Genomic DNA, 19,315 nt, shown 5'->3' with positions numbered 1-19,315 from the left:
GCATGGCCACTTGTCGAATCGACTAGCTGATCGATTCTTGGCAAGGGATAGAAATCCTTTGGACAAGCCTTATTTAGGTCCGTGAAGTCAACGCACATCCTCCAGGTACCATTCGGCTTCTGAACCATCACCACATTTGCCAGCCATTCCGGATATTGGCAAGGTTCAATGAACCCTGCCTCCAATAATTTTTTGACTTCGGCTGCGATGTCTCGGTTCTTATTGGCGGAGTAGTTCCGCTTCTTTTGCTTAACTGGTCGACACGCTGGGTCAACATTAAGCTTATGGGAGATGAGGTCTGAACTTATCCCGGGCATATCAGCTGCCGAGAAAGCAAACACATCTCTGTTATCCCGAAGGAGCTGAATAAGTTCACAACGGGTGTTAGGATCAAGGTCCATCCCGATTGTTACACATTTCTCAGCATCTCCTTCGGCCAACCCAACTGTTTCAGTCTGTTGGTCCATGTCCATTGCCGAGGGACTGGACTCTTCAGAATCTGGTCTGCTGCCAATGTCAGCAGGTGTCCCAGTCTTTGTGTTCTTCGGCTGGCTCTCTGAGTCTTGCGGCTCAGCTGAAGAGTCAACCTTCTCCCTTTCGGGACCTTTTTCTCTGGGCACGGATCCTTGGGCCGAAGCACTTAGGCCTTTCGGCTTTTTTGTGCTTGGCTCTCTTTCTTTTTCTTTCTCCTCCTCATCCTTGTCGTTATCTGGGCGACTACTGGATGGCTTGAGGTAGTTGCACCTTCGGGCGTCCTTTTGGTTGCCCTGTATCCTTTCGGGGAAGCCGGCGTCTGAGACGTAAATCATCAGCTGATGATAAGTTGAGACGACCCCTTGGATCTCGTGAATTATGGGTCTCCCCAAAATCACGTTGTACACTGAAGGAGCGTCGATGACCAAAAACTCAATCATGACGTTCCGGGCTGCCTCATCGCAACCGATGGTGACAGGAAGTGTCACCTTCCCATCTGGATAAGTTGAAGCCCCATTGAACCCGGATACCGGATAGGGTACCGGCGTAAGGTGCTTGGGCTTCAGCTTAATTTGGTTGTAGGCCTTTCGGAACAGAATGTTTGCTCCGCTGCCACCGTCAACAAGGACCTTACTGACGTCGTGGTTGGCCACCGTGGCAATGATCACCAACGGATCCTCGTGAGGGTACGTAATCCCCCGGCAGTCGGCGGCTGTGAACGTCATGTTCGGCACCGGCGACTGGGGAGATTGAATGTCAGCGTTGTTCACCTGGTGAGTCAAAGCTCTAAGGTGACGCTTGTGCTCCCTCCGAGAGTATATTCCTCCCGAGATAACATTGATCGGAGGGAATTTCCCCTCCGGTTTTTTACTGTTTTTCCGGGGGAAATCAAGGTCCTGCCGAGGGTCCTTTGCTAGCCTCTCGGATTCTTTTTTCTCGCGGTGATCCGCGATGTATTTTTTCAAGTATCCCTTCCGGACCATGTCCTCTATCTGGTCCTTCAGCTGGATACACTCTTCAGTGTTGTGGCCCGAAGACTCGTGGAACTCACACCACTGATTTTTATTTTTTCGCTGATACCACTCTGGGAGTGGTCTCGGCTTTCGGTAACTCTGCTCCTCCTTCGTCACACTGTAAATTTTGGCGCGTGGAAGAGAGAGCGGAGTGTAGGACTCATATCTGCCTGTGTATGAGGCAAACCTGTCCTTCTTTAGGTCGTTGGCCGGAGATGGCTCCGGAGCCTTTGATTTTCCCTTTGCCTTATGGCCTTGGCCTTCAGACAAGGGTATTTGCCTCTGTTTCCCTCCCCCGGATTGAGGTTGGGTTTTTGCTTTATTCCATTCTTCGGCTCGGATGAACTTATCCGAAGCACTAAGAGCTTCCTCCAAGGTCTGCGGGGTATGCATGACCATGAAGTCTAGGAATTTTCCTGGCTGAAGGCCATTCTGCATTGCAAAAACAGCTAGCCCCTGGTCCAGCTGGGAGACGCTTGATGACTCGTTACTGAAACGGGTCAGGTAGTCTCGGAGGCTTTCGGTTTCCCCCTGTTGCAGACCCATGAGCTCTGCGGTAGTCTTCTCTCGGCGGTTTGCCGTGGAAAACTTGCTCCTGAACTTGGAGGACAGATCATCCCAACCTGTTATGGAGCCTTGCCTTACTCCCTTGGAGATCCACGCTTGCGCGACCCCCTTGAGAGTGGTTGGGAAATATTTGCACCAAGTCGCCTCGGATCTGGGGCAAAGATGCATATGAGTCTCATACGAGGCCACGTGGTCCTTCGGATCCGTGGTCCCGTCATATGTGATATGCGACGGTATTTTAACCGTGGGTACGCGCTCTTCCAGTATCCATTGCTCGAATGGTGAACTAGCGGGTAGCATAATGGCCTTGCCCTTGTTCCTGGCCGAAGGGACCGCGCTCCGCCCTCTTAGAGAGGTAGGAGTGGTTTTCGTCCCTGGCTGGGAAGTCTGGGCCTCGGCTGCAGGGAACGAGAGGCGACTACGCACGCTCGGTTCCTGGCCGCCGAGTCGGTCAAGGACGCTTCTGCGAGCAGTCTCAGGTTCCCGGCGAGTAGATTCTGGCCGAGAAGCTGAGCTGCTGCTCTTATGCGCTGCTGGTCTTGAGGATGAGGATCCTTTAAATAATTGAGAGTTCTTTTTCCTCTGTTTTTCATTTTTCCAAGAATCCTCCTCCCACTCTTCCAGTTCCCGGAAGGAAGGAAGCTTCCCACCGTCATGGTCTAACTTCCTCCGCTGATGCCGGGTATGCGGAGGAGTTTGATCACGAGGCGGTGGCATATTCTGTGCCCTCATTGCCTCCATGAGTACTGCCAGCGCTCTTGCCACCTCTTCCGAACTGGGCCCCGTCAAAGGGGTCCCCGGCCGAGTGTGGTAATGAGGCCGTGCAGCCGATGGTTGGCTTTGGGACACTGAATATGTCCTATGATCAGACTGACCCCTGCTAGACCGAGAGTGGTCCGGCCTATATTGAGAGTCATGCATTATAGGAGATAGGGAATCCTCCTTGTGTGATCCTCCCCCCGAGCCGGCACCCTTGGGAGAGTTCCGGTCCGGCGAGGACGATGGTGTAGGGGTTTTAGGCTTTTCGCCCGCTCCTTGACGGAGGCTTTTGCTCTTGCGGTTCTTAGCCATGGCTGCTAAGATAATTGCAAGATGATCTTGGTTAGGAATTTGGCTTAAAGATTTTTGAAAGTCTTCCCCACAGACGGCGCCAAATTGTTTCGGTTGAAAACAATGGGACCTTGCCGAAGGTCCGCTGAAATGGAGAAGACTGGATTCGGTCCAAGTTGTGTTGGGCCGAAGGTTTCCTGCACAGTGAACACACGTAAACTAGCCTCGGGGGTGTTTCCGAGGAAGGCCCCTCCGATGCTAAAGTCAGTACAATGTGTAAAAGGAAGACACTATGCAAGAGAGTTTGTAGCTTGAGGCTTTTGTGGAATATTTCTGAATGCAAGAATGAGCATATGAATTGGAATATGAAATGTGTATCTTGTGAATGTGTCAATATGATGGCTTTTTATACCTCATCATACATGGAGAGGTTGGGCTTTAGCCCAATTGGCTTACTTTGTGGGCTGACCTTTGACTTTTGAGCAATTGGAGAGTTGAACCTTGACCTTGGGCTTTTAATTGGATCATTTAGTGCCCAGGCCCAATTTTGACTAAATTGGACCCAAACAGTAACAATTAATTTTCTTACAAAAATGGTTTATGGTTATTAGTTATTACAACTTTTTTAATTTTAACAATTATTTTTTTGAGTAATATTAACAATTTGTTTAATCGAGGTCATTTATCAAGATTAAAAAAATTATATATTATTGTAGCATAATAGTATTAATGTATATTGAATAGTTTTAGGTTAATTTTCTTTTTTTTTCATATTTGGTAAATTATTTTAAACATGATATGATTTTGATTAATATAATACTAGGGCTCATATATATATATATATATATATATATAAAGTATAGTACACGGGGAAAATTTGGACCGTCTTCTCACAAGACCATGACCTAATTATCAAGGAGTAAAAAAATAAGTAAACTTGCTGTTCATAAAAGAGTCGATATCTTGATGAATCGGAGTAGAGTAACCAAGTAAAGCAACATAGTCTGTAGCCCGATTTCGTTCTCTGAAAATATGTTGAGACTTGAAGGCCCGGAAAGATTACAAAATTGTCGGGATATCTGCCATCAGGAGGTGAAGTTTCAGTTAGATTATCCCCTTCAATGAAAATATGAGAGATGTTATGGTCTTTGGCCAAAAGAAGACCATTACGGAGGGCAATAGCCTCAACAGAAAAGCTGAGTAGGAGCCTAAGTTGTAAGAACGACTAGTAATATGATTCCCTAAATGATCCCTAAGCACTACTCTAGCTGATGCTGAAGTGTGTGTAGCACTGTAACAAAGCCATTAATACAATATCTGACCGGAAATATTAGAACTTATACGATAAGTTTAAAAGTCGAACTAAAAATAAAACTTTTAGAAATTTGATTTTTACTCGGAGTAATTTTTTATCAATCTACAATATTAATATATTGGAATTATTTAAAAATCTATGAAATCAAAATTAATTATGATCAATCTACATTATTTTTATAATAATATACTCGATTTATTTAAAAAATCTATGAAATCAAAATTAAAATTAAAAATTGATCATCTAAAGAGTCCAAACGCACCCTTACCATTGACAGTTAAACACTTCTTTTCTCATACAAAACAGGAGAGAGAAAGCTCTGTTCGAAATCTCACAACTCCCATCAATGGCGGAACACGACGAAGACGGCTTCAGCTTCGGCGATTTCAAATTCACACCTCCACCTCCTCCTTCTCATCTTCAACCTCAACCTCAAATCAATGGCGTCACTTCCACCTCCAAAATCGCCGACGTTTGGGGAGATTTCTTCTTCAATCCTTCACCCCCTCCATCTACCCCTTCTCAATCCCAATTCAATCTCCCCGATAACAATGGCTTCTCAAGTTCCTTCAATTGGGCTCAGCCCGTTTCTGGCCCATCTCCGATTCGGGTTGATCCGGGCCCAAACAAGCCGCCGAAGCCGTCGATTGGAGCTTTGCCTTTGTCCTTGATCGGTGAAGTTGATCCAAATCCAAACGTTCAATCTAATGGGAGCTTTGATTTAAATGGGTTTAATATGAATTTTAATGGGGTGGCTTCAGATTTGAGTATTGAGAATGGTAATAAGAAGAATGGTAATAATGATGAAGAAGAAGAAGAAGAAGAAGAAGAAGAAGAAGAAGAAGAAGAAGAAGAAGAAGAAGAAGAAGAAGAAGAAGAGGGTGAATGGGAATTTAAGGGTGCATTTTCTGGGAATTCTATAACAGAACAAGGGAATTCAAAGGTAAATTAAATTCCTCTTGTTTGATCTTTTAACCCTTTCCATTCTAAATGGTTTGTTGTTGAAGAACTGTGTGCAATTGATCATATTATTGGGTTATTCCTATTTTGAAGCGGTGTTTAAATTTGAATGAAATTCAGTAGTATCATCTAATTAATGTTATAGTGCTGATTGGAATTATATACTAAAGAACTTTATACTTTGTTGTTAGGAACAGGGAGGACCTGTGGTTTCTGGATCAAAAATCGAGCTTTCGACAACAAGAGGCCAAGAAAAGCAGGCCGGTATTGATGAACACCCCCCTCCCAATGTAGAAGATGATTTTGAGAATGTTGGCTTTCTTTTATAATGTTTGTGTAAATATTTGATTCATGCTGCTTCATTGGGGGATTTTGGGCTGCTGATTAATATTTGAGTTTTTATAGTTTTCGAATTATTGTTGGTTTAGTTCAGAATTTGGATGCAGAAAGTAATGACTTTGAAGGTTGTTTGGTACTTGGGAATGCTTGATGAGTATTTCTCTCAAAAGTGATACATTAGTCTACTAATGAAACAATTACATGGAACAATAACATGGAAGAGCTTTTGGAAAAGAGGTCGGAGGGAGGAGTCGAAATTTTTACTGTTGCCCTTCAGTTTTTGGTGCTGGATATGTCATGGGGTCCCATGTTATGAACTAGCCTTACACTATGTTTGGATAGAGAGAAATGGTGGGAAAGGAAGAGAAGAGAAAAGAAAGGACGCATTATCCTTTGTTTAGATACCTAATGCTAGGAGGGAAGGGGAGGGAACTGGGAGGATCCATTTTCTTTCCCCTTTGTATAAACCAAATCCCTCCATTGTTGGAAAAATTTGGAGGAAAAATGGAAGGTCACCTTCAACCTCCCCTCACTTCCCTTTCCCTTCCCTCTTATTCCTTCCCCTCCCTTTTCCTTTACTATTGTTATCCAAACATAGTATAAGGGGATGGCAGTGTAGGCTATGTATAATCAGTTGATAGAATAAGTTAGGAAAAGCTAGTCAATTAGTTAGACTTAGAAAGTCTATATAAAGAGAAGATTAGTGAGATAAATACCATGATGAATGTTTTTGGAGCTTTTTTTAGTTTTTATTTAACACTTTCGGAGAGAACAAGCCTCCCTTGTGTTATCTGTTATATCCAGACTTAAATTAAAATATCCATCTTCTTCCTTTCGGTTTGTGCACATTTTTTCAACTTATAACAATCCATGTGATTCCTAGGACTAGGAGCATGGTGATATTGTCCTTTGTTCAGGAATTAACTATATGCTGATTAATTCTAGACTTTGTTTATGGGTTACTTTTTATGCATGTTGCTGCTGGTGTATTTGTTAAAAGAGTATTACGATATGGTATTCTTGCCCGCATGCTTTTAGGTTTTAATTTGTTGAAGTTTCTGTTGGGAGAAGAGACATAGGTTTTGACATGTTTAAATTATTGTGTTAATTTATAGGTCAGGATGCTTTCAAATCTGTTGACCCCAAGCTTGGTGTTAACGGTTTTGGACCTCAGTCTATTGATTTTTTTGCTGCATTGTATGAAAATGGGGCTAATCATCAATCCAGTGAAATGGATGTTAGTATAAAGTCAAGCACAAGCACAACCAATGGTTTCATGTGGGACCCCTTTCCTGAAGCTGAACTTATTGGCAATGGGGGTGGACTAAATGCAAGTTCTATGAATCAAGATGATGATTCTGATGACTTTGGGGATTTTGTAGATGCATCTCAAGAAGTTGTGTCAAAGGAGAAGGTGACTTGAGGCTTTATCTCAATTCAAATAGCTTCAATTATCATCCTTAGTATCTTTTTGAATCTATTTTGGTTGCAGCAAGAGCAAGTTGGTGATCGCATGGATCCTGCTGAAGCTCAGCTACCAAATGGAGAAGCCCAGGTTTGCAATTTTATGCTCATTGGAAGTTTGGTATTGTCCATATCTAGTATCAAGTACATCTTTTACGAACCAGTAGCACCCCTTATTATCTAAGTTCTTAACCCATATTTCTCATTGTGATGTATGAACATTTACTCTTCATCACCTTAGACATTGTGCCGTATTAATGATTGTTCCACACTTCTGCTGCATGAATGCACATGAGGTATGTAGGTTTTAGGTAAATATTAAAGATTTATTAGCTTGAATGCATACCCTGTTTAGCTGAGGAATTCTTTATGTTTCATGCTAGATCATGTGATGGTATTGTTTTGTTTCACTCTGACCATTTATCATGATGTGTAAAAAATGACTGAAATTGATTTCTTTTTATAAGTTATCTATTTTGACAATTTATAGGAGAAGCAAACCCAAACAAAACCATCTAGAGGAGCCTTGCCATTATCCCTCTTCTGTGATGATACTGAAGAATCCAGTGATCCCTTGAATCTTCAAAATGAAGTGGCCCCTATGCCTACTCTTACTCCTGCAAATAGCTTCAGTGGCCAGAAACCAGTGATATCTATCAAAGATCTTGTATCAAATTTGTACAGTCAAGCTCAGCTTACATCTTCAGTTGATTCTACTGTAAAACCTGCTGAAAATGGAGTGCAGTCCCCACTAAATGTAGCAGTAACAACTTCATTTGAAGAAGATGATGACTGGGATGACGATTCCTGGGAGTTTAAAGGTGCATATTCAGACAATGGAGTTGGAGAACAATTGTCCCCAGCTATTCCAGGATATATAGCTCAGAAACAGTTACCAGAATTGCGAATTTATATGGATTTTTATGACCAATTGAGGGGTTCATTATGCTTTCTTCTTTCATGCCAACTTGATGACCTAAAGGTTTGTATTTTTCTACTGGTTTTCTTATCCCTAAGTGATTCATAATTCGACACTAAAATGAAATGTGCTTGCTGTTAGAAAGCTCGAAGTTCAGATGTTGTAAATGGCAATGGGGGTAAAGCAGAAGCGCTTGATGATGAAATGCAGGTTAGCAGTTCTTTTACACCAAATTTTATAAGACAATGATAATGTAGGTGAGTTGCCTGAGTTCCATACAAAGATAGTTCTGTACTTATCTTATACTGCTGTTCGCCTGTTTTTCCTTCATAGGAAGTTTCTAAACTATTGGAAGAGAGTGTAACTTCTAAGGAAGTACTTTCAAAGAAAGACCTTGAGAGAAGCAGTTGTCTTAACAAGTTCCTCGAGATTCTTCAAGGACCAAAGTTCAATGTGATTGAAGCGGAATTCTCTTTGTCAAAAAGATTGCAGTTGGTATGCTTCCCTTTTAAAATTTAATGCTTATTCTCAATATTTGTGTACTGCTCTGGTGATTGTGGCAGTCGCTTTTATATAATTTGGAAATAGATAGCATTGCAGTGTTTGATGCGTAAAATTATACATTTTATTTCCATTTTGCTGATTACAGAATAAATTGCTGTGCTTTTACCTTATGATTGTTCCTTCTGGCTTAATAATCCTTCATACATTCACTTAGGCAGCAAATGAGTGGAAGGTTGCCGCTGAACTCTTGAGGCATGCAATATCAATGCTGAAAATTCTATCACTAGGTACAGCTGATGAGCAGTCGCTCTATGTGACGACTTGGTCTAAGATTATCAATGTTTGTGTTCAAGAGTTGAGTCACGGAGCATCAATATGGAAAAGAGCATCAGAGAAGAATGTACAACATCAGATTTTGTTAAACTCTCGAGGTATTTTGCTGTGATATTTTGCTTAACATGTTTATTGTATAAGAAGTATATTGAGTCTAAACCTATTACAGATATAAATTCTAAATCATTTTAGTCACTTGATTGACTATGGAACTTCATTTCTGGACTTTAATTGAGACGTGATTATATAACAGGTCAGAAGTTTATTCAAGCTCTTGGAGAAATTTTCAAGGTTGTAGAACTTCTTGGTGTGTCAGCCAAAGTTTACAAGCCGTGGATATTATTAAGTGTGTCAGATTCGTCACAGTTTTTCAGTGTTTTGTTTGAGTGCGGTGCTTTATGGGTAAATTCTGGTTTGGAGGGAGCCCTCCAAAATTTGTCAGATGATATTGATTTTCAATGTAATGAAACTGCAAAGCCAATAGTCGCCTCAATAACAAATATTTGTGAGATCGATGTGGTCGCTGTGCATGATCTTGTTTTCCGTGGACATAAAACTACTTGTCAGATGTCCCTACTGCCTCAAGAAATATTGACAGGTAGAAATCTCATCCTAGAAAATACTCTATTAACCGCCCTACTACCCTCCCCGCACCCCCCACTCCCCCCAGCAAAAAGTACGGAGTAGCTTCATTATTGTATACATCTAGAAACGTGTTGCAAGTTTGGTCTTTTGCTTCAGTAATTTTTTTTTCACTCTATATTGTTTTGATTGTTCTTCCACAGACTTGAAGACACTCAAGACAGTGACATGGGGTGGAAAGCCTTACTTTCTGAACCTGGCTAATTTGTGGGCAAATTTGATCAGCTCTAATCCTCCCCAGTTACCCAATTTGCAAGTTAGTTGAGCAGATGGGTATTCGAAATGTTGTGATTATCTACGTGGCATGTAAAACTGCCCAGCTCCCCCAGAGCATGCATCAATGGCTACACAGCTGCTTGGAATCCTACGCACATTGCTCAGGATGACAGATCAAGTTTTCGGATTATGAAATTCTGCAGAAGTCGAAATCAGCTCTAGTCAATTGTACGATTGTACCCTCCACCCCTTCTTATTTTCCTCCTCCTATATCTTGTTTTTGATTCCATATGATACACCATTCATTTATAGTAAGTGTAATATAGTGCCCCAGGTATAGAGATGTGTAAGGATGGGCTACATTGGCAAGTAATGTTCCCATAAGAGAGTATCTATTTTTGAACATAAAATTCATCAAAGCAATCATAGATTCATGTGTAGTGTATTTACCATTTGATAGTTACGCAATAATAAATTGTCTTCACAATTGTACTAAATTTACGAGAAAGCTCTGTATTGTATAGAACTACAGTACTGCCTAAAGCTTGTTATACAAAGTACTCTGTATTTTTTTTGTGCAGTTGATCGATTTGTCATTTGATGTGAGTTCTATTCATCATGAGTATATTCACTTGGATTTTCTGAGGGGTCGTTTGGTTCATTAGGGAGGTAAAAATTCTCATGAAATTTCAATTTGTAGGACAAGGGTAGGACAAGAAATTAGCTGATAATTTTCTTTTCAAAGGACAAGGGTAGGAAATGACTGTAATAAGCAGTTTTAAACCTGTGATGTGTAACGCAGAGGTGCAAGTCCAAAAACAAAGATAATTAAGTAATCATTACCTAAATCAAGTATTACTGTATTATTCTTCAAACAAACCAAGTATTATTAAATACGAGTATATAATTATCTGGGATTGTAGACACCTAATTGTAATTCATCGACACCTATAGGGATACTACGTAAAATAAAAAATTAGGACTATTGTAACGGATGTGAGAAAGAACAAATTAACGAATGCAAATAAATAAATAACACACAGATTTACGTGGTTCACCAACGGTGTGTTAGCTACGTCCACGGGCAGGCGAGAGAAAAGTTTTATTGATCTTGAGGAATTCCAGATTACAGATTTGATAATGTCAATTATCACCAGACTTGAGCTATGAATAAACCCTAACAAGTATTATAAATAGCTATCCCGAAAATAGGCAAAAAACGAATTAAACAGGCTGACCGCCTCGATCCGCGCGCAACTTAGTGAGTTGCGCTGATCCTCCGCACGCAACTGAACCACTTGCGCGGCGCGCCGCGCCCGACTACAAGACTTGTGCGCAACCGAGCTCTCGATCACTGTCGAGTGAGCTCTCGCTCAACCCAGCCAAACCAAATTATCTCCGCGAGCTATAGTTCACTCACCTAAGAGCTATAGCTCCAAATTCATCGCAACTCTAAATGCTTCCGAAACTATTGAGCTATCTCACGAGCTATAGCTCGCTTCTCCTAAGCCCAAATTCAAGGCATATTTCAACAAATCTCCACCTTGACTTGAATCCTCTCACAAAACCAGATAACTAGACGCATTGATCACAATGCTCATTCTCTCCTTGCAACCAGACTTGTCCTAAAAGACAACCAGACCAAATTAGCCATGTAGGTCTCTAGATTAGCTCCGTAGAGCTCCAGATTAGCCCCTAAGGGCTACTAACAACCTCGAACATTGAGCAAGTTCAAACAATGTTCGAACTTACTCTGCGGAACCGGCTTGGTGAACATATCAGCAGGATTATCAACGGTACCTACCTTCTTCACCTTAATTCTCGTCTCACTTCGTAGAAAATGATACCTGACATCAATGTGTTTAGTTCTCTCATGATGCACTTGATCCTTAGCCAAACATATTGCACTCAAATTAAACTATCACAATATACTACTGCTTGATCATGATGTAGACCTAGATCACTAACTAATCCCTTTAACCAGATTCCCTCCTTGGCAGCTTCTGTCAAGGCCATGTACTCTGCTTGAGTAGTAGACAAAGTCACCGAAGGCTGTAGAGTAGCTTTCCAACTAATAACAGAACCACCAAGAGTGAACACATAACCAGTCATAGACCTTCTACCATCAACATCCCTAGCATAATCAGAATCTGAATAACCTGTAACTAAACACGCCATATCATTACCAGGATCAATCATGAACCTACTAACAACACTGACTGCTTGTGCAAGATCCGGCCTAGTGCAAACCATAGCATACATCAAACTCCCTATTGCACTAGCATAGGGAACCCAGACATGTACTCCTTCTCCTCAGCAGACTTCGGTGCAAAAGCAACCGACAAGTGACAATTGGCCGCGCTTGGAGTATCTTCTCAATGTAGCCTTTTTGCGATGAGAAAAGTTTCTTTTGAGCCCTATCCTTATAAATATCCATGCCCAATATTTTTCGGGCCGCACCCAAATCCTTCATTTCAAACTCGAGTAGACCCTTCAATTTTTGAATATCAGACTTGTTCTTCGCTGCTATCAACATATCATCTACATACAAAACTAAGTAGATGTAAGACCCATCTGTCAACTTGCTGTGGTATACACAACAATCATAGGGATTCCTGTTGTAGCCTAGATCCATCATGTAGCTATCAAACCTCTTGTACCATTGCCTAGGAGACTACTTTAACCCATTCAAGGACTTCTTCAACTTGCAAACATGGACTTCTTTTTCCGGAACTTGGAAACCATAAATCTGGTTGAGTCATGTATATATCCTCTTCTAACTCTCCATGTAGAAAAGCTGTTTTCACATATAGTTGCTCAAGCTCCAAATCCTGATGTGCAACCATTGCAAGTCGCACCCTGATGGAAGTGTGTCTGACCACAGGTGAGAAGATCTCATTATAGTCTACCCACTCTCTTTGTGTGAACCCTCTTGCAACTACTCGAGCCTTATACTTGATCCCCTCCGCAAGTGTCACCCCCTCCTTTTTCTTGAAAACCCATTTACATGTAACAATTTTCCACCCTGGAGGCCTAGGAACAAGATCCCAAGTCTTATTCTTATGAAGTGACTCCATCTCATCTCCCATTGCAGCAATCCAATGGGTAGATTCCGTACATGTGGCTTCTTCCTTGTAGGTAGATGGCTCATAGACATCCACCTCTTCGGCAACCTGTAGTGCATAAGCCACCATATCTTCAAAACCAAACCTGTAGGGTGGTTTCCCAAAATTTGCCCTTTTAGAACGCTCTAGAGCTAGACTAGGCTTGTTCAATTTTGGTGTTGATGATTTTGGTGCTTCAGAATTTTCGTGTTGAACATCTTTTCTTGTACCTCATCACTCTCATCATGAGTGACTTGCTGCTCCACCTGTTTGTCAACACTACCATTATCTGATACAACTATGGACTGAACATTAGAGTTAAACATAAAATTTTCATTAAAGACTACATTTCTACTAAGTATAACTCTATTTTCCGATGGAGACCAAATCCTATAACCTTTAACCTCATCCCCATACCCTACAAATACTCCCTTTTTGGCCCTTAGCTCTAATTTACCCTCATTAACATGATAATAAACATTGCAACCAAAAGCTCGCATATTTGAGTAATCTGCAGGCTTACCAGACCACACCTCATAGGGTGTTTTGAGGTTAATTCATGAGTGCGGTCCACGGTTGATCAGATAACATGCCATACTAACGGCTCCTGCCCAGAACTTTATAGTCAATCCAGCATTAGAAAGCATGCACTGAACTCTCTCTTAAAGCGTTTGATTCATTTGTTCTGCTACACCATTTTGCTGTGGTGTATCTCTGACGGTACGATGCCTAGCAATCCCCTCATTCTTGCAAAACTCATCGAAGTCAAACCAACAAAATTCCAGACCATTATCAGTTCATAGCCTTTTGATCTTCTTCCCAGTTTGATTCTTCACTAACACCTTCCATTGCTTGAAATTCTTGACAACTTCACTTTTAAATTTCATTATGATCACCCAAGTCATCCTTGAAAAATCATCAATAAATGATACAAAATACTCGTGACCTCCCAATGACTCAACATGTGAAGGATGCCAACAATCGGAGTGGATATAATCAAGAGTACCTTTAGTTCTATGAATGCCTTTAGAAAACTTGCTATGATGTAATTTCCCAAAGACATAATGCTCACAGAAATCAAGGTTTGTGACCTTGTGGCCACCTAGAAGATGAGCCTTGGATAGAATTTGCATCCCTCTCTCACTCATATGCCTAAGCCTCATGTGCCATACCTTGGTCATATCATCCTTCTGAACCTCAGATGAAGCAACAACAACATAACCTGATAGAGTGGAGCCCTGTAGAAAATACAAAGTACCACGCTTGACACCCTTTAGAAGCACATCAGAACCCTTGCAAAAATTAAGAACTCCACCTTTACCCCTGAAACTGAACCCCTTATTGTCTAATACGCTAAGTGAGATAAGGTTCTTAGTCATTTGTGGAACATGTCTAACATCGTTCAATATGTGAAATGTACCATCATGTGTCCGGATTTTGATAGAGCCAATCCCAATTGCCTTGCACACTGCACTATTAGCCATCGGTAAATATTTCCTCCATCTACCCGCTCATAGGTAGTAAACCACTCCCTACTACGTGGACATATGTGATACGATGCCCCAGAATCAAGAACCCACACATCATTGTGATATGTCTGTTCACGCGCAACTAAAGCAATGTCATACTCAGAATTCAAATCCTCTTCTGCTAAAGCAGCAGTAACAAATTTATCCTGCTGTTTCTTCTTGGGACATTCTCTCTTCCAATGCCCCTTCTCCTTATAGTAATTACACACATCAGTTCGCTTAGGACCCCCTTTGGAATTTTCGGGCTTCTTATTAGACTTCTTCTTCCCGGAATTTCCATGTCCCTTACCACCAATGACCATTAATCCAGAGGCTTGATTGTCTGTACCTGTACTACCAGATACCTTATGGCACAATTCCCTCTTATGAAGAGATGATCTAACCTCTTCTAGGGACACAGTATCTTTACCAACAATAAAGGATTGCACAAAATTTTCATACGACAGATGCGAAGAAACTAACAAAAGTAAAGCAACATCCTCATCATCAACCTAAACATCAATATTACGCAATTCTAGCAAAATCGTATATAATTGATCTAGGTGATCTCTAAGAGGTGTACCTTCATTCGTTCGCAGATTGAACAGACGTTTCTTCAATAGCAACTTGTTGGTTAGAGACTTCGTCATGTACAAACCCTCCAATTTCAACCACAGACCCGATGCGGTAACCTCCTCCACAACCTCGGTAATGATATCGTCTGCAAGACACAACATGATCGTTGAATGTGCCTTCTCCTCCAGAAAGGCCATCTCAGTAGTATCCGGAACCGATGACTTCTTTGCCAATGGTGCTCATAACCCTTGTTGCTTCAGCAACGCCCGTATCTTGATCTGCCACAAACTAAAACTATTCCTCCCAATGAATTTATCAATTTTCACATTCATCCCAGACATCTTTCCCACTCAGATTTAACCTAAAGCTCTTGATACCAATTTGTTGTAACAGATGTGAGAAAGAACAAATTAACGAATGCAAAACAAATAAGTAACACACAGATTTACGTTGTTCACCAACGGTGTGTTGGCTACGTCCACGGGCAGGCGAGAGAAAAGCTTTATTGATCTTGAGTATTTCTAGATTACAGATTTGATAATGTCAATTATCACCAGACTTAAGCTATGAATAAACCCTAACAAGTATTCACTAGTAGAAGAAGGGAAATGCGCACCGGTTCAAAACCTACTTTTCGCACCAGTTTTGAACCGGTTTAGATTTGAGGGATGCGAATAAGTGAGATTATTCGCACCGGTTCAAAACCGGTGGTAATAACAGTTATTAGCACCGGTTCGGTTCAAAACTGGTGCCCTTAATGCCCCAAAAAAATAATTTTTTTTTATGCATTTTTTCACTTAAATTGATATATTAACACTAACATATAAATAAACACTACTAGAAATAGGCCGTTTTCCGACGGAATCGTTCCGACGGACTTAAATTCCATTGGAAAATTCGAATGTTCCTATGGAATTCCGTTCTGTAAGAAAAGTCCGTCGGAAAAGATAAGTTCCAACGGATTTTTTTCCCTCGGAATTTACTGATTCCGACGGAATATTCCATCGGAAAATTTCTTCCTACGGGAATTTTCGTCGGAAGTTGTATATTCCGAAGGAAAAAAATCTGTCGGAACATAGTAATTTCCTACGGATTTAAAATCAGTAGGAAAATTCCGACGGAATTTAAAGCCCTTCAGACGGATTTAAGACTTAAAAAAAAACAACCTAAAAAAACCCGGAAACCCTAATGCTTTTTTGTTTTCTCTCTCCTCTTCCGCCTCTTTTTCCTTTTTTCTCATCTCCTCTTCTCTTCCTCCTTCATTTTATCTCCTCCTTCACCTATCTTCCTCCTTCATTCTATCTTCCTCCTTTATTCTATCTCCTCTTTTCTTTCTCTCTCCTGTCGTCTTCTATATTTCGCCTCTCTTATTCCATTTCTATTTCAAAGCACCGTCAAAGCACAACCCAAAGCACCGTCGTCCACCGTCATTGTCTTTCTCGTTCACCATCAAGCACCTCGTCTCGTTCTTCATTGTCGTTCGTAGATCTGGATTATGTAATGTATAAACAATTCTGATTGTAACTAATTTTTGATATAATTGTAATGTTATTTTTTTTAATTTCAGAAGATAATTGTATATTTCTTTATTTTGTTTGATTTAAATTTTTTTCGGTTGTTTTGGTTTGATTTTTGTTTCGGTTCTTTATTTTGTTCTTTTTCGGTTTTTTTTCGATTCTTCATTTTGTTTGGTTTGGTTTGATTTAAATTTCAGAAGAAGGTTGTTTTGGTTTTGGTTGTTGTTCGATCTGGTTTTTTTCGGTGGGTGGGTTAGGTGGTTGGTTAGGGTGGGTTGGTTAGGTGGTTGGTTAGGGTGGGTTTTGGTCTGGTCTTTGGGTGGGTGTAGGGGTTTTGGTTCGTAGTGTGGTGGTGGGTGGTCTGGGTGGGTGGTCTGGGTAGGTCGTCTAGGTGGGTGGATTTCAATTAGGGTGGCTGGTGGGGCTGGTTGTGGGGGTGATGGGGGTGGTGTGTTTTATTTTATTTTATATTTTTTTTTGAATTTTCCGTCAGAATATACCTCTTCCGACGAAAATTTCCGTCGGAAGCTAAGCTTCTTCCTGCGGCAATTTTCGTTGAAAGCTTACCACCTTCCTACGGAATATGGTTCGTCGTAAGTTTGCGATGGACTTCCCATTTAAGTCAAAATTGACTCCGACAGGGTAAAATCCGTCGGAAAATCCGTCGGGCTGCACTTTTCCGACGGAAAATCCCTCGGAGAATTGTGAAATTCCTACAACATGTAATGCCACGCTGCGTTCCGACGGAATTTCAGGATTTTCCGAGGGATTTTTTCCGTCGTTGATAAGCTGTTTTCTAGTAGTGAAAGTTACATATTTTCATTAAAAAAAGGCTGTAATATTACAATTTTCGTCCAAAAAAATGAAATAAAATAAAATAAAAGGTTACTCACAAATAAAATAAAATAAAATAAAATTCTGTATATGGGAAAGTTTCATCTAAATTACCCTTATACTTCACCAAATCCACCTACACACAAAGAGCAACATATGCAGTTGCACAACAGCACAGATGTAGCAGCACAACAGCATCACAGAAGCAGCAGCAAAGAATTGCATAGTAGCAGAACAGCCGCATTGTCACCCTCCATTCCTTCCATCCTCCATTATCACCCTCCATTCCTTCTTTTGTGACAACTTAAAACAACTTAAAACCACGTTGATGTACCCTAAGCCAAGTAAAAAAAAAATCCACGCTAATTCACTTGCTCACACTGAGTTTCTCAATACAAGTTCACAAAAACCACTACAATAAACACATAGATTACCTCGTATACCAAAGGAATTGCAAGCTGCTATGTCAAAATTCTATCCTCAGTAAACCAAATAGCCCAACCGGATTGTAGAAATCAGCTCCTGATCATCACACACACACGCACAAGGAAAACATTGCAATTAGCAGGTGACCAATGTACACACATGCAACACAAACAGTAGACTTATCTCCATGAACCATTATATATGTCAAATTTATGACTTAGATTGACTTAACAGATACCAAACCAGAATCTTAGTTAAAATTGTAAGTTCAATGGGATCAAAATATATGCATACCATAAAGTCCATAATCAAGAAGTCAGTCAAAATATACCCAAAATATCACATTAAATGACAACCAATACAATATTCACAATACATCCACAAATCAAACTACTGAAATTTCAAGATTCAAGTATCAAAAACTCAAAAATACTCACAATTCAAATACTCCGTATACCCATAATTAATTCCGTATATTCACAATTTCAAAAGCTCAAATTAACAAAATCCTAGATCAATCGCACTTATTGAAACAAATTTACAAAACCCTACATCAATCGCAATAAAACCGAGTTGTCGGTGCACATTTATCTTTTCCTACAGTCGGCAGGAGGAGGGAAGTAGCATGGCAACATATGTTCAACAAATTCCTCAACCCAAGCCCCCGAGACAAAGCTGATTAAAACCATGCAACAAATAAACTAATATAGGAACTAAAGCAGAGGAAACAAAGAGCAACACTAAAAATTCACCCTTAATAGACAAGACCTTTATTAACATACCAAGAATTCCAACATAACCTTCAACTACATTAAAGCAAATTAATAATTAAACATACCCCATAATTCCAAATCAATGCCAACATATTACCATGCCCAAACTTCAGTCAACACTAAATGTAGAAGCCAAACAAGTATATACAATAACTTAATTTACAAATGTACAAGTTGTTATAAATTAAACAGGTCATACCACATCTTTCTCAATCAAGCCCTTTCTCTCCCTAAATTTTGTAAACCTTTTTGCCTATTTTGGAGATATGCTCCGCAAAAAAAAAAGAGAAAATCAGATATCAGTGCCAAGCTAGAATAAACAAATTTGTTTCACATATGTTATGTCTAAAAAAATATGAGCAGAAATAGTGATCCTTAAATGAACTCAACAGTATATACTAAGAATCCAAACAACATATAATTGCTTCAGAATTCTCCTGTTTCTATTACTTCTATCACTTTACAATTCTTAAATAAAAATAATTGAGAAAAATGTGTTTATTTCCATAGTTTGTAATCTAATGAACAAGAAGGGAGTAGTTGGTCAATGGTAAATGTATTAATTATTACATGAATACACCAAGGACTAGCCAAATACTTATATTTGCTGCTCATTATCCAAGGAAAACGCACAATTCTTTTTGAAAACATAAAAGTAACAAAATCATAGGAAAGGGGGCATACATTCTCTATTTTTTTTTTTTTTTTTTGCGAACAATCAAAGATGATAACATAACATTCAAAGCAACTAGAAACACTCCTAAATTGTTCATTTTCGTAG

General features: G+C 40.2%; 1 protein-coding gene across 2 annotated transcripts; it reads left to right on the top strand.

Moving 5' to 3' along the window:
- Positions 1-4,643: 4,643 nt before the first annotated feature.
- LOC110736928 lies at positions 4,644-10,392 on the top strand. Of its 2 annotated transcripts, none has more exons than XM_021917267.1 (10): positions 4,644-5,362; positions 5,577-5,643; positions 6,834-7,132; positions 7,211-7,273; positions 7,673-8,164; positions 8,243-8,311; positions 8,435-8,596; positions 8,820-9,036; positions 9,192-9,536; positions 9,724-10,392. In XM_021917267.1, exons 1-10 carry the CDS (start codon positions 4,766-4,768, stop codon positions 9,843-9,845), a joined length of 2,433 nt encoding a protein of 810 aa, XP_021772959.1. In that variant the 5' UTR covers positions 4,644-4,765; the 3' UTR covers positions 9,846-10,392. The 2 variants fall into 2 exon arrangements, with proteins under 2 accessions (XP_021772959.1, XP_021772958.1); XM_021917266.1 differs by having other exon boundaries at positions 5,571-5,643.
- The last annotated feature ends 8,923 nt before the right edge of the window (positions 10,393-19,315 follow it).

The sequence above is a fragment of the Chenopodium quinoa genome, unplaced genomic scaffold (assembly GCF_001683475.1).
Source record: "Chenopodium quinoa cultivar QQ74 unplaced genomic scaffold, ASM168347v1, whole genome shotgun sequence".
NCBI lineage: Eukaryota > Viridiplantae > Streptophyta > Magnoliopsida > Caryophyllales > Amaranthaceae > Chenopodium > Chenopodium quinoa.
This window is presented reverse-complemented; position numbering and strand designations above follow the sequence as displayed.

Excerpts from the sequence above, each read along its gene's own strand:
- LOC110736928 (XM_021917266.1), top strand. The coding sequence starts at position 4,766 with ATGGCGGAACACGACGAAGACGGCTTCAGCTTCGGCGATTTCAAATTC. Across the intron at positions 8,165-8,242 it reads GCCAACTTGATGACCTAAAG|AAAGCTCGAAGTTCAGATGT; the intron begins GTTTGTATTTTT and ends GCTTGCTGTTAG. Across the intron at positions 8,597-8,819 it reads TGTCAAAAAGATTGCAGTTG|GCAGCAAATGAGTGGAAGGT; the intron begins GTATGCTTCCCT and ends ACATTCACTTAG.